The sequence below is a fragment of the Moschus berezovskii genome, chromosome 11 (genome assembly GCF_049115385.1).
Source record: "Moschus berezovskii isolate FMDL1 chromosome 11, NW_MosBer_1.0, whole genome shotgun sequence".
In the NCBI taxonomy this organism is placed as follows: Eukaryota; Metazoa; Chordata; class Mammalia; order Artiodactyla; family Moschidae; genus Moschus; species Moschus berezovskii.
The window spans coordinates 105,362,479-105,382,192 of NC_142470.1; the positions used below are offsets into that span (position 1 = coordinate 105,362,479).

Here is a 19,714-nt window from a genome sequence, read left to right on the forward strand (position 1 = left end):
CTAGATAGCATATTAAAAAGCAGAGACATTATTTTGCCAACAAAGGTCCATCTAGTCAAGGCTATGGTTTTTCCCGTGGTCATGTATGGATGTGAGAGTTGGACTGTGAAGAAAGCTGATCACCGAAGAATTGATGCTTTTGAACTGTGGTGCTGGAGAAGACTCTTGAGAGACCCTTGGACTACAAGGAGAACCAACCAGTCCATTCTAAAGGAGATCAGTCCTGGGTGTTCACTGGAAGGACTGATGCTAAAACTAAAACTCCAATACTTTGGCCACCTCATGTGACAAGTTGACTCACTGGAAAAGACTCTGATGCTGGGAGGGATTGGGGGCGGGAGGAGAAGGGGACAACAGAGAATGAGATGGCTGGATGGCATCACTGACTCGATGGACATGCGTTTGAGTGAACTCTGGGAGTTGGTGATGGACAGGGAGGCCTGGCGTGCTGTGATTCATGGGGTCGCAAAGAGTCAGACATGACTGAGCGACTGAACTGAACTGAACTAGAGGGAAATGTAAACTTGTGAAGCCACTACAAAAAGCAGGATGGAGGTTCCTCAAGAAACTGAAAATAGAACCATCATATGATCTAGCAGTCCCACTTCTGGGTATATAACCAAGCAAAATGAAATTACTGTCTTAAAGAGACATCTGTACTCCCATGTTCATAGCAGCATTATTTACAACAGTGATAACATGGAAATAACCTAATTATCCACTGATAGATGAATGAATTGAGAAAATGTGATTTTATATTTTATTTTTTATGGGTATAAAAATTTAAAACATCTATCTATACAATATTAATCAGTCATGAGATAGAAGGAAACTTGAGGGCAGCTAAGTGAAATAAATTAGAAAGACAAATGCTATTATGATCTCACTTATATGTGAAAACAATAAAAGCCAAAGTTGTAGAAAGAGGAAGTAGAATGGTGGTTGTCAGCGGCTGGGGTGAGAGAAATGGAGAGATATTGGTCAAAGGGTACAAATTTCTAGTTATTAGATGAATATCCTGGAGATCTAATGTACAGTGTGGTGACAATATTTAACAATACTGTATTACACACTTGAAAGTTGCTAAAAGAATAGATATTGAATGCTCTCAAAACAAAAAATGTAATTATGTGAGGTGATGGATGCTTTAACTAAGCTTATTGTGATAATCATTTCACAATATATGTGTATCACGTCATCATACTGTACATCTTAAACTTTCATAATACTATATGTCAATTGTATCTCAATAAAGCTTGGTGGAATAAAAGAAACTCCTGGGCAATCAGGCAAAAAGACAAGTCACTTATGAAAGAAAAAAAATCAAGCTGGCCTTGGAGTTCTTCTCAGCAGCATGATCTATGAGAAGATACTGTAGCACAACCCGTAACACACACAAGACAAACAAATGTGAGCCAGAGCTTTCCATCCAGCCAAGATGTCTTAAGTATAAAGAGGCAGAAAAGAACATTTGGAAACACTGGGGATATTTTTTCTCTGATTCCCTCCATGGAGAAATTATTAGTAGATAAACTGTAGCCAACCAAGGGATGACTTGGGAAACCAAAGCAGACGGACTACAAGTAAGAACTAAATGTACTTAATAGAAGAATTAAAACAAACATGAGAATTGGAATGACAGAAGTAAAGGTAAACAGATTCAGTCTTTAAGTTGCTTACCTGCAGGTAATAACAGTAGAGCAACCCACAGGATGATGGTTATGACAATAACAAGTTATAAATTATTGACTGGTTAACTATGTACCAGGTACTGCTTAAAACATTGTGTGTGCGTGTATATATACACATAGTGTTTTATACCGTGTATACACACACACACACACACATATATACACACACATCCATATATATGTAAATATATTCTTAACAACCCATAAGGTGAACGTCATCGTGCGTGCTGCATGCTCAGTCACTTCAGTCATGTCTGACTCTTTGAAACCCCATGGACTGTAGCCCGCCAGGCTCCTCTCCCCGTGGGATTCTCCAGGCAAAGATACTGGAGTGGGTTGCCATGCCCTCCTCCAGGGGATCTTCCTGGCCCAGGGATTGAACCCAAGTTTCTTATGCCTCCTGCAATGGCAGGTGGCTTCTTTGCCACTAGTGCCATGTGGAAAGCCCCAAACATCATTATCTCCATTCATAAATAAGAAAGTCAAAGATCAGATTAGTTAAGTACTTTAACTAAGATCACACAGCTAAGTGATAAATCCAAACCTAGGTCTGGCTCCAAAGTCTGGGCCTTTAATTTTACTGCATTTGAGTTCCCTGAACATAGTACAACACTTTATTTCTCTCCGCCTCCTCATCATTTAATACAAATAATAATAATATACTATTTGGACACCTAGCAATATGATCCCCAGGTGGCACAGGGGTAAAGAATCCACCTGCCAATGCAGGAGATGTTAAAGATGCGGTTTGATCCCTGGGTCTGGAAGATCCGCTGGAGAAGGAAATGGCAACCCACTCCAGTATTCTTGCCTAGAGAATCCCATGGACAGAGGAGCCTGGTGGGCTACAGTCCATGGGGTCATATAGAGTTGGACATGACTGAGCAACGGAGCACATGGCACATAAACAGTAATATAATATACTATAATAATAATTTATTAGTCCCATTTTATAGATGAGAAAAGGAAGCAGAAAGGTTAAATAACTTTCCCAAAGTTACACAGCTACTTAAATGATGATGCAGCTAGTGTGGCTCTAGAGCAATACAATCCAATACTAATTCAATAGGTGAACCACATATATAATTTCTAATTTTCTAGTAGCTACAATTAAGTTAGAAAGAACTTAATTTTATCAATATATTTGATGAAATGCATATTTTTATGTTATCAGTTTGACATTTAATCTATATTAAATAGGTTTTGTGATAATTTACATTTTTTCATGTGGTAATTTGCATTTTTCCCCACTCAGTCTCTGAGATCGTAGGTGTATTTTTCACTTACAGTGCATCACCTTTTTTTTTTTTGCCACTCGTACAGTTTGTGGGATTTCAGTTCCTGGAGCAGAGATTGAACTGGGGACCCCAGTAGTGAAAGCATCATGGAATCCTAATCACTGGACCACCAGGGGATTCCTTACAATGCATCTCAAATTGGATTCACACTTCAATGCTCACTAGCCACATGTGGTCGGTGGCTCCCATACTGAACAGAGCAGATCCAAACCTACATGTGTCACCAATTTAATATCATGCCAACTCTCCATTTTCCATTCTCCAACACTGATTCCTGAAGTGTTATTTTATAAAATAAAAAATAGCAACTGGATATATTATCTTCCTTCAGAGAAAGCCCATCCTGGGGTTAAGGTTTCACTTCTATAAAAGGTCATATTTATGCTTATCATTCAGTTCAGTTCAGTTGTTCAGTTGTGTCCAACTCTTTGCTACCCAAGGACTGCAGCATGCCAGACTTCCCTATCACCAAATCCCAGAGTTTGCTCAAACTCATGTCCATCACGTCAGTGATGCCATCCAACCATCTCATTCTCTGTTGTCCCCTTCTCCTTCTGCCCTCAATCTTTCCCAGCATCAGAGTCTCTTCCAATGAGTCAGTTCTTCACATCAGGTACCCAAAGTATTGGAGCTTCAGCGTCAGAATCAGTCCATCCAGTGAATATTCAGGACTCATCTCCTTTAGGATTGACTGATTTGATCTCCTTGCAGTCCAAGGGACTCTCAAGAGTCTTCTCCAACACATGTTCAAAAGTATCGGTTCTTTGGCACTCAGCTTTCTTTATGGTCCAACTCTCACATCCAAACATGACTACTGGAAAAACCATAGTTTTGACTAGACAGACCTTTATTGGTAAAGTAATGGCTCTAATTTTTAATATGCTGTCTAGGTTGGTCATAGCTTTTTTTCCAAGAAGCAAGCGTCTTTAAATTTCACGGCTGCAGTCACCACCTGCAGGGATTTTGGAGCCCAAGAAAATAAAGTCTGTCACTGTTTTCATTGTTTCCTCATCTATTTGCCATAAAGTGATGGGACCGGATGTCATGATCTTAGTTCTTTGAATGTTGAGTTTTAAGCTAGTTTTTTCACTCTCCTCGTTCACTTTCATCAAGAGGCTCTTCAGTTCCTCTTTGCTTTCTGCTATAAGGGTAGTGTCATCAGCATATCTGAGATTATTGATATTTCTCCAAGCAATCTTGATTCCAGCTTGTGCTTCATCCAGTCTAGCATCTCACACGACGTACTCTACATGTAAGTTAAATAAGCAAGGTGACAATACACAGCCTTGGCATACTTCTTTCCATGTTCCATGTCCAATCCTAACTGTTGCTTCTTGACCAGCATACAGGTTTCTCAGGAGGCAGGAAAGGTGGTCTGGTATTTCCATCTCTTTAAGAATTTTGTTGTGACCCACACAGTCAATGAAACAGAAGTAGATGTTTTTCTGAAACTCTCTTGCCTTTTCTGTGATCTAACAGATGTTGGCAATATAATCTCTGGTTCCTTTGCCTTTTCTAAATCCAACTTGAACATCTGGAAGTTCTTGGTTCATGTCCTGTTGAAGCCTGGCTTGGAGAATTTTGAGCATTACTTTGCTAGCATGTGAGATGAGTGCAATTGTGTGGTAGTTTGAACATTCTTTTGCATTGTCTTTCTTTGGGACTGGAATGAAAACTGACCTTTTCCAGTCCTGAAGCCACTGCTGAGTTTTCCAAATTTGCTGGCATAATGAGTGCAGCACTTTCACAGCATCACCTTTTAGGATGTGAAATAGCTCAACTGGAATTCCATCATCTCCACTAGCTTTGTTCATAGTGATGCTTCCTAAGGCCCATTCTACTACTTATTCCAGAATGTCTGGCTCTAGGTGAGTGATCACACCATGGTGATTATCTGGGTCATGAAGATCTTTTTCGTATAGTTCTGCTGTGTATTCCTGCCACCCCTTTTTAATATCTTCTGCTTCTGTTAGGTCCATACTGTTTCTGTCCTTTATTGTGCCCAACTTTGCATGAAATGTTCCCTTGGTATCTCTAACTTTCTTGAAGAGATCTCTAGTCTTTCCCATTCTATTGTTTTCCTCTATGTGTATCATTGGATCATATTTTTTATGTTCATCTGCTCTCCCTGTATTTTTCTCTTCCCCATCTCCTTCCTGCACATTGACGCAGGTATGAGGAACACAGCAAAGTTGCCCCCCAAAAAAAGGCAGAGCAGAAAGATGAAATAGCCTGCAAGACATTCTGCTTTTTCTATTGAAGCCTAACCCCATCCCCTACCCCCTGAAAAGAGGTGCTGGGGTTTACAAAGCAGGCAGCTTTAAGAAGCAGTAGAAAGAGAAGTGTTATCCCAGGTTAGAGGAAGATTCCCCTTGGCTTTGGGAAGAAGAGAAGAGCATCCTGGGATAAGGTGAGAACTGGCTGTGAGTCTCTGCAGCACCCTGGGATGAAGGCCCAGGGTGAATGGTGGTGGGGAGGTAGAGTCTACAAAGGACTCCCACATCCAAAGTCACCATGCACAGGAGCAGCAGAGAACTGCTCAGCATGAAGTGACCATACGACGGGCACAGGGGATGTTTATAGGGCAATTTGCAGGAACAGATGTCCAACTGTTGCAGAAAACGGAACCCCTTCCAGGACCCGAAACTGGCTCTTGTCTAACACTCGGAAAAGAATTGTCCGAGGAGACACGTGCTGACATAGCAAGAGATTTTATTGGTAAGGGCACCCGGGTGGAGAGCAGTAGGGTAAGGGAACCCAGGAGAACAGCTCTGCCGCGTGGCTCGCAGTCTCGGGTTTTATGGTGATGGGATTAGTTTCTGGGTGGTCTTTGGCCAATCATTCTAATTCAGAGTCTTTCCTGGTGGCACATGCATCGCTCAGCCAAGATGGATGCTAGTGAGAGGGATTCTGGGAAGTGGATGGACACCCGGTGTCTCCTTTCCACCTTTCCCAAACTCTTCCAGTTGGTGGTGGCTTATTAGTTCTGTATTCCTTATCAGGATCTCCTGTCATAAAACAACTCATGCAAATGGTTACTATGGTGCCTGGCCACGGTGGGCAGTTTCAATCAGTGTGTTTCCCTTAACACAACTACTAGAGTCACCTCCTGATGCCTTAGCACAACTGAGGATCTCCAAGCTGTGGGAAAAGCTCAGGAGTCATCCCTGGGAATGACTGGGGTTAACATTCCCCTAATCTGCTGCGATAGTAGGGCACTAGAATCAAACATTAAACTGAATTCTAGAAACCAAAGAAAGTGGCCAGCCTTGGACTTGCATGCTATACACACACAAAGAGAGAATGAAATATTATTCAGCTTTTAAATGGAAGGAAATTCTGACACATGCTATAACATGGATGAGCCCTGAGGACACGTGCTAAGTAAAATCAGTCAGTCACAAAATGACACATGCTGTGTGATTCCAATTACCTAGAGCAGTCAGATTCAGAGACAGGAAGTTCAGTTCAGTTCAGTTCAGTCGCTCAGTTGTGTCCGACTCTTTGCAACCCCATGAATCACAGCATGCCAGGCCTCCCTGTCCATCACCAACTCCCAGAGTTCACTCAAACGCATGTCCATCGAGTCGGTGATGCCATCTAGCCATCTCATTCTCTGTCGTCCCAGTCTCCTCCCACCCCCAATCCTTCCTCACATCAGACTCTTTTCCAGTGAGTCAACTCATTGCATGAGATGGCCAAAGTATTGGAGTTTCAGCTTTAGCATCAGTCCTTCCAATGAACACCCAGGATTGATGATCTCTAGAATGGACTGGTTGGATCTCCTTGCAGTCCAAGGGACTCTCAAGAGTCTTCTCCAGCACCACAGTTCAAAAGCATTAATTCTTCGGCGATCAGCCTTCTTCACAGTCCAACTCTCACATCCATACATGACCACAGGAGAAACCATAGCCTTGACTAGACGGACCTTGGTTGGGAAAGTAATGTCTCTGCTTTTTAATATGCTATCTAGGTTGGTCATCACTTTCCTCCCAAGGAGTAAGCATCTTTTAATTTCATGGCTGCAATCAGCATCTGCAGTGATTTTGGAGCCCAAAAAAATAAAGTCTGACACTGTTTCCACTGTTTCCCCATCTATTTCCCATGAAGTGATGGGACCAGATGCCATGATCTTTGTTTTCTGAATGTTGAGCTTCAAGCCAACCTTTTCACTCTCCTCTTTCTCTTTCATCAAGAGGCTTTTGAGTTCCTCTTCACTTTCTGCCATAAGGGTGGTGTCATCTGCACATCTGAGGTTATTGATATTTCTCCCGGCAATCTTGATTCCAACCTGTGCTTCTTCCAGCCCAGCGTTCCTCATGATGTACTCTGCATATAAGTTAAATAAGCAGGGTGACAATATACAACCTTGACGTACTCCTTTTCCTATTTGGAACCAGTCTGCTGTTCCATGTCCAGTTCTAACTGTTGCTTCCTGACCTGCATACAGATTTCTCAAGAGGCAGGTCAGGTGGTCTGGTATTCCCATCTCTTTCAGAATGTTCCATAGTTTATTGTGATCCACACAGTCAAAGGCTTTGGCATAGTCAATGAAGCAGAGATAGATGTTTTTCTGGAACTCTCTTGCTTTCTCCATGATCCAGTGGATGTTGGCAATTTGATCTCTGGTGCCTCTGCCCTTTCTAAAACCTGCTTGAACACCTGGAAGTTCACGATTCACATATTGCTGAAGCCTAGCTTGGAGAATTTTGAGCATGACTTTACTAGCGTGTGAGATGAGTGCAATTGTGCGGTAGTTTGAGCATTCTTTGGCATTGCCTTTCTTTGGGATTAGAATGAAGACTGACCTTTTCCAGTCCTGTGGCCATTGCTGAGTTTTCCAAATTTGCTGGCATATTGAGTGAAGCACTTTCACAGCATTATGTTTCAAGATTTGAAATAGCTCAATTGGAATTCCATCACCTCCACTAGCTTTGTTCGTAGTGATGCTCTCTAAGGCCCACTTGACTTCACATTCCAAGATGTCTGGCTCCAGGTGAGTGATCATGCCATTGTGATTATCTTTGTCGTGAAGATCTTTTTTGAACAGTTCTTCTGTGTATTCTTGCCACCTCTTCTTAATATCTTCTGCTTCTCTTAGGTCCATATCATTTCTGTTCTTTATTGAGCCCATCTTTGCATGAAATGTTCCCTTGATATCTCTAATTTTCTTGAAAAGATCTCTTGTTTTTCCTATTCTTTTGTTTTCCTCTATTTATTTGCGTTGATCGCTGAGGAAGGTTTTCTTATCTCTCCTTGCTGTTCTTTGGAACTCTGCGTTCAGATGCTTATATCTTTTCTTTTCTCCTTTGTTTTTCGCTTCTCTTCTTTTCACAGCTATTTGTAAGGCCTCCTCAGACAGCCATTTTGCTTTTTTGCATTTCTTTTCCATGGGGATGGTCTTGGTCCCTGTCTCCTTACAATGTCACGAACCTCCATCCAGAGTTCATCAGGCACTCTATCAGATCTAGTTCCTTAAATCTATTTCTTACTTCCACTGTATAATCATTAGGGATCTGATTTAGGTCATATCTGAATGGTCTAGTGGTTTTCCCTACTTTCTTCAATTTAAGTCTGAATTTGGCAATAAGGAGTTCATGATCTGAGCCACAGTCAGCTCCTGGTCTTGTTTTTGCTGACTGTATAGAGCTTCTCCATCTTTGGCTGCAAAGAATATAATCAAGCTGATTTCGGTGTTGACCATCTGGTGATGTCCATGTGTAGAGTCTTCTCTTGTGTTGTTGGAAGAGGGTGTTTGCTATGACCAGTGCGTTCTCTTGGAAAAACTCTATTAGCCTTTGCCCTGCTTCATTTCGTGCTCCAAGGCCAAATTTGCCTGTTACTCCAGGTGTTTCTTGACTTCCTATTTTTGCATTCCAGTTGATCTAGTTGATCTGATCATATGGACCACAGCCCTGTCTAATTCAATGAAACTAAGCCATGCCATGTGGGGCCAACCAAGATGGACGGGTCATGGTGGAGAGGTCTGACAGAATGTGGTCCACTGGAGAAGGGAATGGCAAACCACTTCAGTATACTTGCCTTGAGAACCCCATGAACAGTATCAAAAGGCAAAATGATAGGATACTGAATGAGGAATTCCCCAGGTTGGTAGGTGCCTGTATGCTACTGGAGATCAGTGGAGAAATAACTCCAGAAAGAATGAAGGGATGGAGCCAAAGCGAAACAAATACCCAGTTGTGGATGTGACTGGTGATAGAAGCAAGGTCCAATGCTGTAAAGAGCAATATTGCATAGGAACCTGGAATGTTAGGTCTATGAATCAAGGCAAACTGGAAGTGGTCAAACAGGAAATGACAAGAATGAATGTCAACATTCTAGGAATCAGCGAACTAAAATGGACTGGAATGGGTGAATTTAACTCAGATGACCATTATATCTACTACTGTGGGCAGGAATCCCTTAGAAGAAATGGAGTAGCCATCATAGTCAAGAAAAGAGTCCGAAATGCAGTACTTGGATGCAATCTTAAAAATGACAGAATGATTTCTGTTCATTTCCAAGGCAAACCATTCAATATTACAGTAATCCAAGAATATGCCCCAACCAGTAATGCTGAAGAAGCCGAAGTTGAACAGTTCTATGAAGACCTACAAGACCTTTTAGAACTAACACCCAAAAAAGATGTCCTTTTCATTATAGGGGACTGGAATGCAAAAGTAGAGACAGGAAGTAGAATGGTAAATGTAGGGGGCAGGGCTGTGGAGAGGGAGAAATGGAGAGTTTTTTAAATGGGTACAGAGTTTCAGTTTTCCAAGAGGGACAAAGTTCTGGAGATGGTTGCTCAACACAGTGAAGGTACTTGACACTCCTGAGTTTAGAGAATGTACTTAACACTTCAAAAATGGTTCAGATGATAAATTTTTTTTTGGCTGTGCCACTTGGCATATGAGATCTTAGTTCCCCGACCTGGAATCGAACCCATGCCCCCTGTAGCACAGTGTCTTAACTACTGGACTGTCAGGGAAGTCCTTAAGATTATAAATTTTATGTTATGGACATTTTACAACAGTGTTTAAAAACTATTATATTGACTACAGAGGTTTATAACCTTGATGTAGTGCATGGGGTGAGGGGAACTCACCCTCTGGAAACCTCAAAGTTGGAAACAGCAGAACTTTTCTTTCAGTTGCCAGTTCTCTCTGAGCACTGCTCCTCCAACCCCTCACTTGACAGTATGTCTTTTCTACATAACAGAAGGCGGAATTATCTCCAGAGGAGACTAGAGAGGGCTTTGAAGAAGTTCAACTGATAAACGCTTGAGACAGATGATGGAGAGACAGGGAAGGGGAACTGATCAGGGCAAGATTGGAGAACTGCCTCTGAGCCTAAGTGAGACTGAAAACCACACATTTTCCAAACCTAAAGCATCTCAAGGATTTCTGGCCTTTTCTTGTGTGTGAGTAGGAGAGCTAGGTTTTGAAATGCTGGCATTTCTAGGGCACTGTGATGGATTGAAGGGACAAGATCACATAGTTAGGATTCGGGATTCTCTCCCTAATTCAGAACATGTGATCACTGAAATGGCATTAGAATGGCAGGCCATGCCCTGAGGACCTCATTCTAAGAAAAATGTTTTTATCTGTAATTTGATTTGTATGCTTCAAGAGCATTGGAAAGAGGGTAGTTGCTGAAAATGTAAGCTATGCAGACAGAGATGCTTCCCTTTATAACAAGTTGCCAAGGAACACATAGGCCTGAATTGAACCCTGTTTGTGGTCACTGGTGTGCCTTGGGGAGCTGGTGACATCTCACATACTTTACCTTGATTGATTCATTACCCACTAGGTTTAATCTTATAAATTACTTTCAAAGGCAAGGCATACATCCTAAATTAATGTTTTTGTTAGATTAGCATCAGTCTTGCTCATCAACTGATGTTTTCTCAAATCCCCTGGAGATGTCCACCTCACCATCAGAGCAAAGGTGTAAGTGACCCAAAGCAGTGATGTTCATGAGCTCAACTGGAACCTCTCCCCTGCTCTGGGGCGACCCAGAATCTGAACTCACAAAGTGTGTGTCAACCCCTGAGCTGCGAATGCAAGTGGCTCCAACGCAGCCCCAGGGCCCTTCTCTCTGGAGCCTCTGCAACACTGCTATGTGAACAGAGGAAACTTGTAAGCGTGTACACCCTGCACTTCTTCCCCAGCTCCAACTACCCCCAAAGAATAGTTCCTGGCTCTTTGAAGCTAGAAATCTTTCTGATGATTACTATAAATAAGCAGGAAAATATGGGTCGGGATAGACTTCCTCAGACTTCTAACGCACTCTGTGCCAGGTCAGCTCACATTCCCACAGGAGTTGCCTTCTCTGCTCCGCTCCTCTTGGTGGCGTTTACTCAGTGTATTTAGAGCTTAGCAATTTCATCATCTCCCCAAAGAAATTCCCATCTCCTGCTTTCGAAGGAAACTTCTAGAACTGGATTCCTGAATTACAGTACTATTTCTCACTTATTCCCCGAGCTTGTTCTCAATCCCTATTAAACTCTCTGATCACACCTTTCGAATGAGAAAGGAAGGTCATTCAGCCTTCAGAGTTTCCTATATGCCCTTGGCCCTCACAAGAGGCAGGATCATCCAGCATGTACATCTAGAAGCACTGCCAGCCCTAACGGGGAGGCAGCAGAACACCCACAAGAAGTGCGGGCATCCTCCTTATAGCTTCCAGACAACCCGGGCCACAGAGCGGCTCTGCCTGTCCAAGAATGAAGACTGCACTGACACGCCTGGAGCCATGTCTCTAGAAGCTTCCCAAGTTAGGAAACGCATCTCACTGAGGCTACTTCCTCAGGTAATACATTTACGCGTGGTTGCCAGGCTGCCAAATTCTCCATTAACATCTATGAACTCTGCCCTTGTACCACATGAATAATACAAAAGATACGGTTAGTCTGTCTCCCTCGTGCTTTATTTTTCAAGGCTAGGGATCATCTGGAGTTATTAAGACATTAAGTACACACTTCTTTTTGACCCCAGATACCTGGAGGGAGTTTTCCTTTCAGTTTCCTTGAATTCCAAGTAATCATACTGTCACCATCCTTAATGGGAAAGGCAGGAAATTCTACACACTCTGTTCTCTCTGCAAATGCATGGAATCTGAAATAGGAAGAAAATTGCCACATTAGGCTAGTAAGTGCACATATCTATTTATCCTCCCAAGGCTGTGAATTTGCTCTTCTGTGGTGCTAAACATCTTCCAAGTATTCACTGCTTTCCCCTGTACCTTGTCAATTCCCACAAACAAAAGACAGGAAGGCAGAACAGAACAGAGAATTGAGAAGCCATTGGGATTTTAAATGATGACTCTTCTGTTCATTAGAGGACACTTAGCTCAACCAAATGGTATTTACTGATCCTGGAAAATTGACACCCTGTGCTGAGATTTATTCTTTTGTTCCCAGGGTTCCATCATGTCAGCACAGTTTTGATAGCCAAGAAGCTAATGAGGGGCCAGACGGTGCACACAGTCCTGAGGGCTCAGTGTTGAAATCTGGTGGTAACAGGCACCATTGGCTCATCTGATGGGCTGCTGATGGGCTTCAATCAGCTTTAACTCAGCAAACACACACTGCCCCCAGGACCTGAGCATAAGGACTAATGAAAAGGAATTCAGTGTGGGCGAGTTTTTAAGGCCTGACTTCTCTAAGTGAGGTCCCAGGAGCAGCAGCAGCACCTGGGGGCTTGCTAGGGATGCACATTCCTGGACACATTCCTGGATTCACTTAGTCAGAACTTGCACTTTAACAAGGTCCCTGGGGCAGTTCCATGTAGTTTAAGCTCAGAAAGCGCCTGTGTACCAATGTTCATGGTGCACTATTTACCCTAGCCAAGACATGGAAGCAACCTAGGTGTCCATCAACAGATGAAAAGAAGATGTGGTACATATATACAATGGAATATTATTCAGCCATAGAAAGAATGAAACAATGCCATTCGCAGCACCATGGATGGACCTAGAGGTTATCATATGAAGTGAAATAAATCAGAAAGACAAACATTGTATGATATCACTTACAGGCAAAGGATAAAGCGAAAGATATACCCAACTGAATGCAGAGTTCCAAAGAATAGCAAGGAGAGATGAGAAAGACATCTTAAGTGAACAATGCAAAGAAACAGAGGAAAACAATAGAATTGGAAACACTGGAGATCTCTTCAAGAAAATATCAAGAGATAGCAAGGGAACATTTCATGAAAAGATGGGCACAATAAAGGACAGAAATGGTATGAACCTAACAGAAGCAGAAGATACTAAGAAGAAGTGGCAAGAATACACAAGTTCAAAAGGTCTTAATGACCTGGATAACCATGATGGTTTGATCACTCAATGAGAGCCAGACAACCTGGACTGTAAGGTCAAGTGGGCCTTAGGAAGTGTTGTTGTTCACTCACCAAGTTGTGTCCGATTCTTTGAGACCCCATGGACTGCAGCATGCCAGGCTTCCCTGCCTCCCACCATCTCCCAGAGTTTGCCCAAGTTCATGTCCACTGCATTGGTGATGCCACCCACTCATCTAATCCTCTGTCGCCCTCTTCTACTTCTGCCTTCAATCTTTCCCAACATCAAGATCTTTTCCAGTGAGTCAGCTCTTCACATCAGGTGGCCAAAGTATTAGAGCTTCTACTTTAGCATCAATCCTTCCAGTGAATATTCAGAGTTGATTTCCTTTAGGATTGACTGGTCTGACCTCCTTGCTGTCCAAGGGATTCTCAACAGTCTTCTCCAACACCACAGTTCAAAAGCGACAATTCTTCAGCACTCTGATTCTTTATGGTCCAGTTCTCACAATCACCAGTTCAGTTCAGTTCAGTCGCTCACTCATGTCCGATTCTGTGTGACCCCATGGACCACAGCATGCTAGGCTTCCCTGTCCATCACCAACTCCCAAAGCTTACTCAAACTCACGTCCATTGAGTTGGTGATGCCATCCAACCATCTCATCCTCTGTCGTCCCCGTCTCTCCTGCCTTCAATCTTTTCCAGCATCAGAGTCTTTTCCAATGAGTCAGTTCTTCACATCAGGTGGCCAAAGAATTGGAATTTCAGCTTTAGCATCAGTCCTTCCAATGAATATTCAGGACTGATTTCCTTTAGGATGGACTGGTTGGATCTCCTTGCAGTTCAAGAGACTCTTAAGACTCTTCTCCAACACCACAGTTCAAAAGCATCAATTCTTTAGTGCTCAGCTTTCTTTATGGTCCAGCTCTCACATCCATATATGACTACTGGGAAAACCACAATTTTGACTAGATGGACCTTTGTTGGCAAAATAACATCTCTACTTTTTAATATGTTGTCTAGGTTGGTCATAGCTTTTCTTCTAAGGAGCAAGTGTCTTTTAATTTCATGGCTGCAATCACCATCTGCTGTGATTTTGGAGCCCAAGAAAATAAAGTTTGTCACTGTTTCCACTGTTTCCCCATTTATTTCCCATGAAGTGATGGGACTGGATGCCATGTTCTTAATTTTCTGAATGTTGAGTTTTAAGCCAACTTTTTCACTCTCCTCTTTCACTTTCATGAAGAAGCTCTTTAGTCCTTCTTCACTTTCTGCCATAAGGGTGGAGTCATCTGAATATTTGAAGTTATTGTTATTTCTCCCGACAATCTTGATTCCAGCTTGTGCTTCATGCAGCTCAGCATTTCACCTAATGTACTCTGCATATAAGTTAAATAAGCAGGGTGACAATACTTGACATACTCCCTTCCCGATTTGGAACCAGTCTGTTTTTCCATGTGTAGTTCTAACTGTTGCTTCTTGACCTGTATACAGGTTTCTCAGGAGGCAGGTAAGGTATACCAGGTATTCCCATCTCTTTAAGAGTTTTCCAGTTTTTTATGATCCTCTTCATGGATCACTGCCTTGTTGTGGTGAAGGGGCTTGTATAACTTAATGAAGCCATGAGCCATGCTGTGCAGGGTCACCCAAGATGGACGGATCATAGTGGAAAGTTCTGACAAAACATGATCCATCCACTGGAGGAGGGAATGGCAAACCACCCCAATATACCTGCAATGAGAACACCATGAACTGTATAAACAGGAAGGATTAGTACGAACAAAGCTAGTGGAGGTGATGGAATTCCAGGTGAGCTACTTCAAATCCTAAAAGATGAAGCTGTGAAAGTGCTTCACTCAATATGCCAGAAAATTTGGAAAACTCAGCAGTGGCCACAGGACTAGAAATGGTCAGTTTTCATTCTAATCCCAAAGAAGGGCAATGCCAAAGAATGTTCAAACTACTGCACAATTGCGCTCATCTCACATGCTAGCAAGACAATGCTCAAAATCCCTTAAGATAGGCTTCAACAGTACATGAACCAAGAACTTCCAGATATACAAGCTAGATTTAGAAAGAGCAGAGGAATAAGAGATCAAATTGCCAACATCTATTGGATCATAAAAAGGCAAGAGAATTCCAAAAAAATCTGCTTCACTGACTATGCTAAAGCCTTTGACCATGAGTCACAACAAACTGTGGAAAATTCTTAAAGAGATGGGAATACCAGACCACCTTACCTGCCTCCTGTAAAACCTGTAGGAAGGTCAAGAAGCAACAGTTAGAACCAGACATGGAACAACTGGTCCAAAATTGGGAAAGCAGTACGTCAAGGTTGTATATCGTTCAGTTCAGTTCAGTTCAGTCGCTCAGTCGTGTCCGACTCTTTGCAACCCCATGAATCACGGCACACCAGGCCTCCCTGTCCATCACCAACTCCCGGAGTTCACTCAAACTCATGTCCATCGAGTCGGTGATGGCATCCAGCCATCTCATTCTCTGTCGTCCCCTTCTCTCGCCCCCAATCCTTCCCAGCATCAGAGTCTTTTCCAGTGAGTCAACTCGTCACATGAGATGGCCAAAGTATTGGAGTTTCAGCTTTAGTATCAGTCCTTCCAACGAACACCCAGGATTGATCTCCTTTAGAATGGACTGACTGGATCTCCTTGCAGTCCAAGGGACTCTCAAGAGTCTTCTACCTTGCTTATTTAACTTATACACAGAGTGAACATCATGTGAGATGCCAGAATGGATGAAGCACAAACTGGAATCAAGATTGCCAGAAGAAATATCAACAACCTCAGATATGCAGATGGCATCACCCTAATGTCAGAAAGTGAAGAGGAACTAAAGAGTCTCTTGATGAAGGTGAAAGAGGAGAGTGTAAAATGTGGCTTAAAATTCAACATTCAAAAAACTAAGATCATGGCATCCAGTCCCATCACTTCATGGCAAATAGATGCGGAAACACTGGAAACACTGGCAGGTTTTATTTTCTTGGGCTCCAAAATCAAAGCAGATGGTGACTGCAACCATGAAATTAGAAGATACTTGTCCTTGGAAGAAAAACTATGACAAACAGTGTATTAAAAAAGCAGTGTATTAAAAAAACAGTGTATTAAAAAGCAAAGACATCATTTTTCAGACAAAGGTGCATATAGTCAAAGCCATGGTTTTTTACAGTAGTCATGTATGGATGTGAGAGTTGAACCATAAAGGAGACTGAACACTGAAGAATTTATGCTTTCAATTTTTGGTCCTGGAGAAGATATCTGAGAGTCCCTTGGACAGCAAGGAGATCAAACCAGCCAATCCTAAAGGAAATCAACCCTGAATATTTACTGGAAGGAGTGATGCTGAAGCTGAAACTCCAATACTTTGGCCACTTGATGCAAAGAGCTGATTCACTGGAAAAGAACCTGATTCTGGGAAAGATTGAGGGCAGGAGGAGAAGGGAGTGACAGAGAATGAGATGGTTGGATGGCATCACTGACTCAACGGACACGAGTTTGAGCAAACTCCAGGAGATGGTGAAGGACAGGGAAGCCTAGTATGCTGCAGTCCATGGATTAGCAAAGAGTAGGACACAACTGAGCAACTGAACAACAACAATACCGGTGCAAAGGTAAACGAGACTAAAGGCTCCTGGAAAGAGAAGAACAGAGAAACCAACTTTTTGGCTGCACTGGGTCCTCGTCGCTGTGTGGGCTTCTCACTGTGGTGACATCTCTTGTTTCGGGGCATGAGCTCTACACTTGGAGGCTCAGGAGTTGTGGCTCGTGGGCTTAGTTGCTCTGCAGCATATAGAATCTTTCCAGACCAGGGATTTGACCCTTGTCCCTTCATTGGCAGGTGGATTCTTTACTACTGGAGCACCAGGGAAATCCCATAGCAACTGATTGGTCGTGAAAACCACTCGGAATGGAGGCCCACTGCTGACTTCATGCAAGCAGCCAGTTCACTCAGTCTCCCTGAAGCCTGTTTTTGGCCTACCTGCTGAAGGTCTTGGCACTCAAATCCTTCAGGAAGGCTATGGTGCCCTGTCCTCTGGCATTGAAGGACACCGTGCAGACAGGACAGGGGATCTTCAAAGCCTGCTGAAGGAGAAGCTCCTTGGATTCCTCGGGAATGTCTCCCACCACAAAGTAGTAAATGGATTCAATCTGCAAAACAGTGGTGCCAGCAGTTTATCTCCCTGACACACCCTAGCCTTGAATCAGACTCATGGGCCATATAATCTCTATAAAACTGTCTCTTTAAAAAAATTAATGGGCAGAAAGAAGAGCAGCACTCCTCAACGTTTCTTGAGGATGTGTGGGGGCCAAAGTCAAGAAGTGAGATATTCAAGGCCTGGTGCCAAGAACTCTCAGGCTTTACATGGGAAGGATATGACCGGCAGATTTGGAGAAAAGCTTCCTCTGAGCCCACAGATATGTTATGCGGTCAGGAGCAGCTATTTTCAAGTCCAGGAATGAAGGAAGTGTTGGCATAGCCACTGGGAGCAGGAAGCTTATTAGAAACTCCCCATGTTGGTGCCAGAATTCTACAGTGCAAACTCAGGCATCCTCAGTCTGAGGCTGTATGTGGGAAGGAGGGCATATTCCCAGCTGGTTCATCCTCTGGTCTCACCTCAGGAACAGACACACCTGGGGAGGTGAGGCCAGTCAGGGGGCACAGCAGGCCAGAAGTCAGGACAAAGACACACACACACACACAGGCACAGCAGGCCAGAAGTCAGGACAAAGACACACACACACACACACACACACACACACACAGGCACAGCAGGCCAGAAGTCAGGACAAAGACACACACACACACACACACAGGCACAGCAGGCCAGAAGTCAGGACAAAGACACACACACACACACACACACACACACACACCAAGCTTAAACCAGGGATCTGGGAGATGCATACCTCACCCAGAAAGAAGACAATGACAAAGGACAAAGACATACACACACACACACACACACACACACACACCAAGCTTAAACCAGGGATCTGGGAGATGCATACCTCACCCAGAAAGAAGACAATGACAAAGGACAAAGACACACACACACACCAAGCTTAAACCAGGGATCTGGGAGATGCATACCTCACCCAGAAAGAAGACAATGACAAAGGACAAAGACACACACACACACACACACACACACACACACCAAGCTTAAACCAGGGATCTGGGAGATGCATACCTCACCCAGAAAGAAGACAATGACAAAGGACAAAGACACACACACACACACACACACAGGAGATGCATACCTCACCCAGAAAGAAGACAATGACAAAGGACAAAGACACACACACACACACACACACACACACACACACACACACACACACACCAAGCTTAAACCAAGGATCTGGGAGATGCATACCTCACCCAGAAAGAAGACAATGACAAAGTGGTCCCTGCTTAACTTAAAGACATCGACTCCATCCACAGGGCCCCAAGCAGTGGTCCCGCCCTACCCTTAGCCACACTGCTCTAAGAGTCTCCTCTGCCACTACTGAGTTCTGTAACCTTGGAAAAGTCGTTTAAGTTCAGTTTCTTCACTGTGAAAAGGAGCTTATGCAATTGGCTTCATGGAGCTTAAACATGATGACTTACACTTATGCATGTATATAAATCTCAGGAAGTAAAAACCACCAGGAGGGCCAGGAATGCACATCTAAACCTAACCCCACCAAACACCCTAAGTTATTGATTCTCTACTTATAACCCAGCCAGAACCTCCAGCAAATGTGTTCTGTTGTAAGGGATAAACAGATGTCACCAGCCCTTCAGGATTCAGGAGCCTCTAATTACACATCCCCTATCCCGGGTTAGCTGAAGGTAGATAGTCAGTTACCTCACCTCGACTTCAAAGTTGGGACTTAAGCCAACCTGGCCCAGAGACAGGTGGGCATAGGGTCAGCTCCCAGCTGCTTAGGATGACCAGTCAGTGGCAGCAAAGGGGGGACAGTCTGTGCCCGAGGAGGCAGGTGGGGACAGGGTGGCAGGGCGTCCATGCTGGGAGTCAGGAGATGGCCAGAGTGGTAGCTGAGCCCCATCTACTACAACCACACTCCTCCTCAAACGGGGCACAAAACGTCCATCTGACTCCTCACTCTCTCAGGTCCTTTGTCACAAAGTCCCTGACTTTTTAAAGTACCTCATGGGAGGTAAAGACGAATGAATGTTGTCTATTTCTCCTAGTCAGTCACCTGAAAAGAACTAAAAACACTGACAGGAGGAAGAAAGTGTTCTTCAGATTCCTAATTAGACAACTAATACTGTTCTTCCAGAAAGTGCATTCTATGTCATTCTCTTCATGGTGTTAGATGTTACTTTACATTGTTGTTGTTCAGTCTCTCAGTCATGTCCATCTCTTTGCAACTCCATGGACTGTAGCACCCCAGGCTTACATAAG

At 43.4% G+C, this 19,714-nt stretch overlaps 1 protein-coding gene across 8 annotated transcripts in view; it reads right to left on the bottom strand.

The window, feature by feature from the left end:
- The window catches only part of VWA3B (von Willebrand factor A domain containing 3B), a 200,411-nt gene that overhangs the window by 149,770 nt on the left and 30,927 nt on the right, over positions 1-19,714 (bottom strand). For 7 of the 8 annotated variants that reach the window (XR_016038655.1, XM_055400112.2, XM_055400111.2 and 4 more), the window contains 2 exons: positions 17,281-17,450; positions 11,990-12,105 (listed from right to left, as the gene is read on the bottom strand). Coding sequence is in view for 7 of the 8 variants with exons in the window: in XM_055400112.2 (XP_055256087.2) it covers positions 11,990-12,105; positions 17,281-17,450 (286 nt within the window). In the remaining variant the exon portion in view is untranslated. The remainder of the gene's footprint in view (positions 1-11,989; positions 12,106-17,280; positions 17,451-19,714) is intronic. The other variant, XM_088841658.1, reaches the window with a different exon arrangement.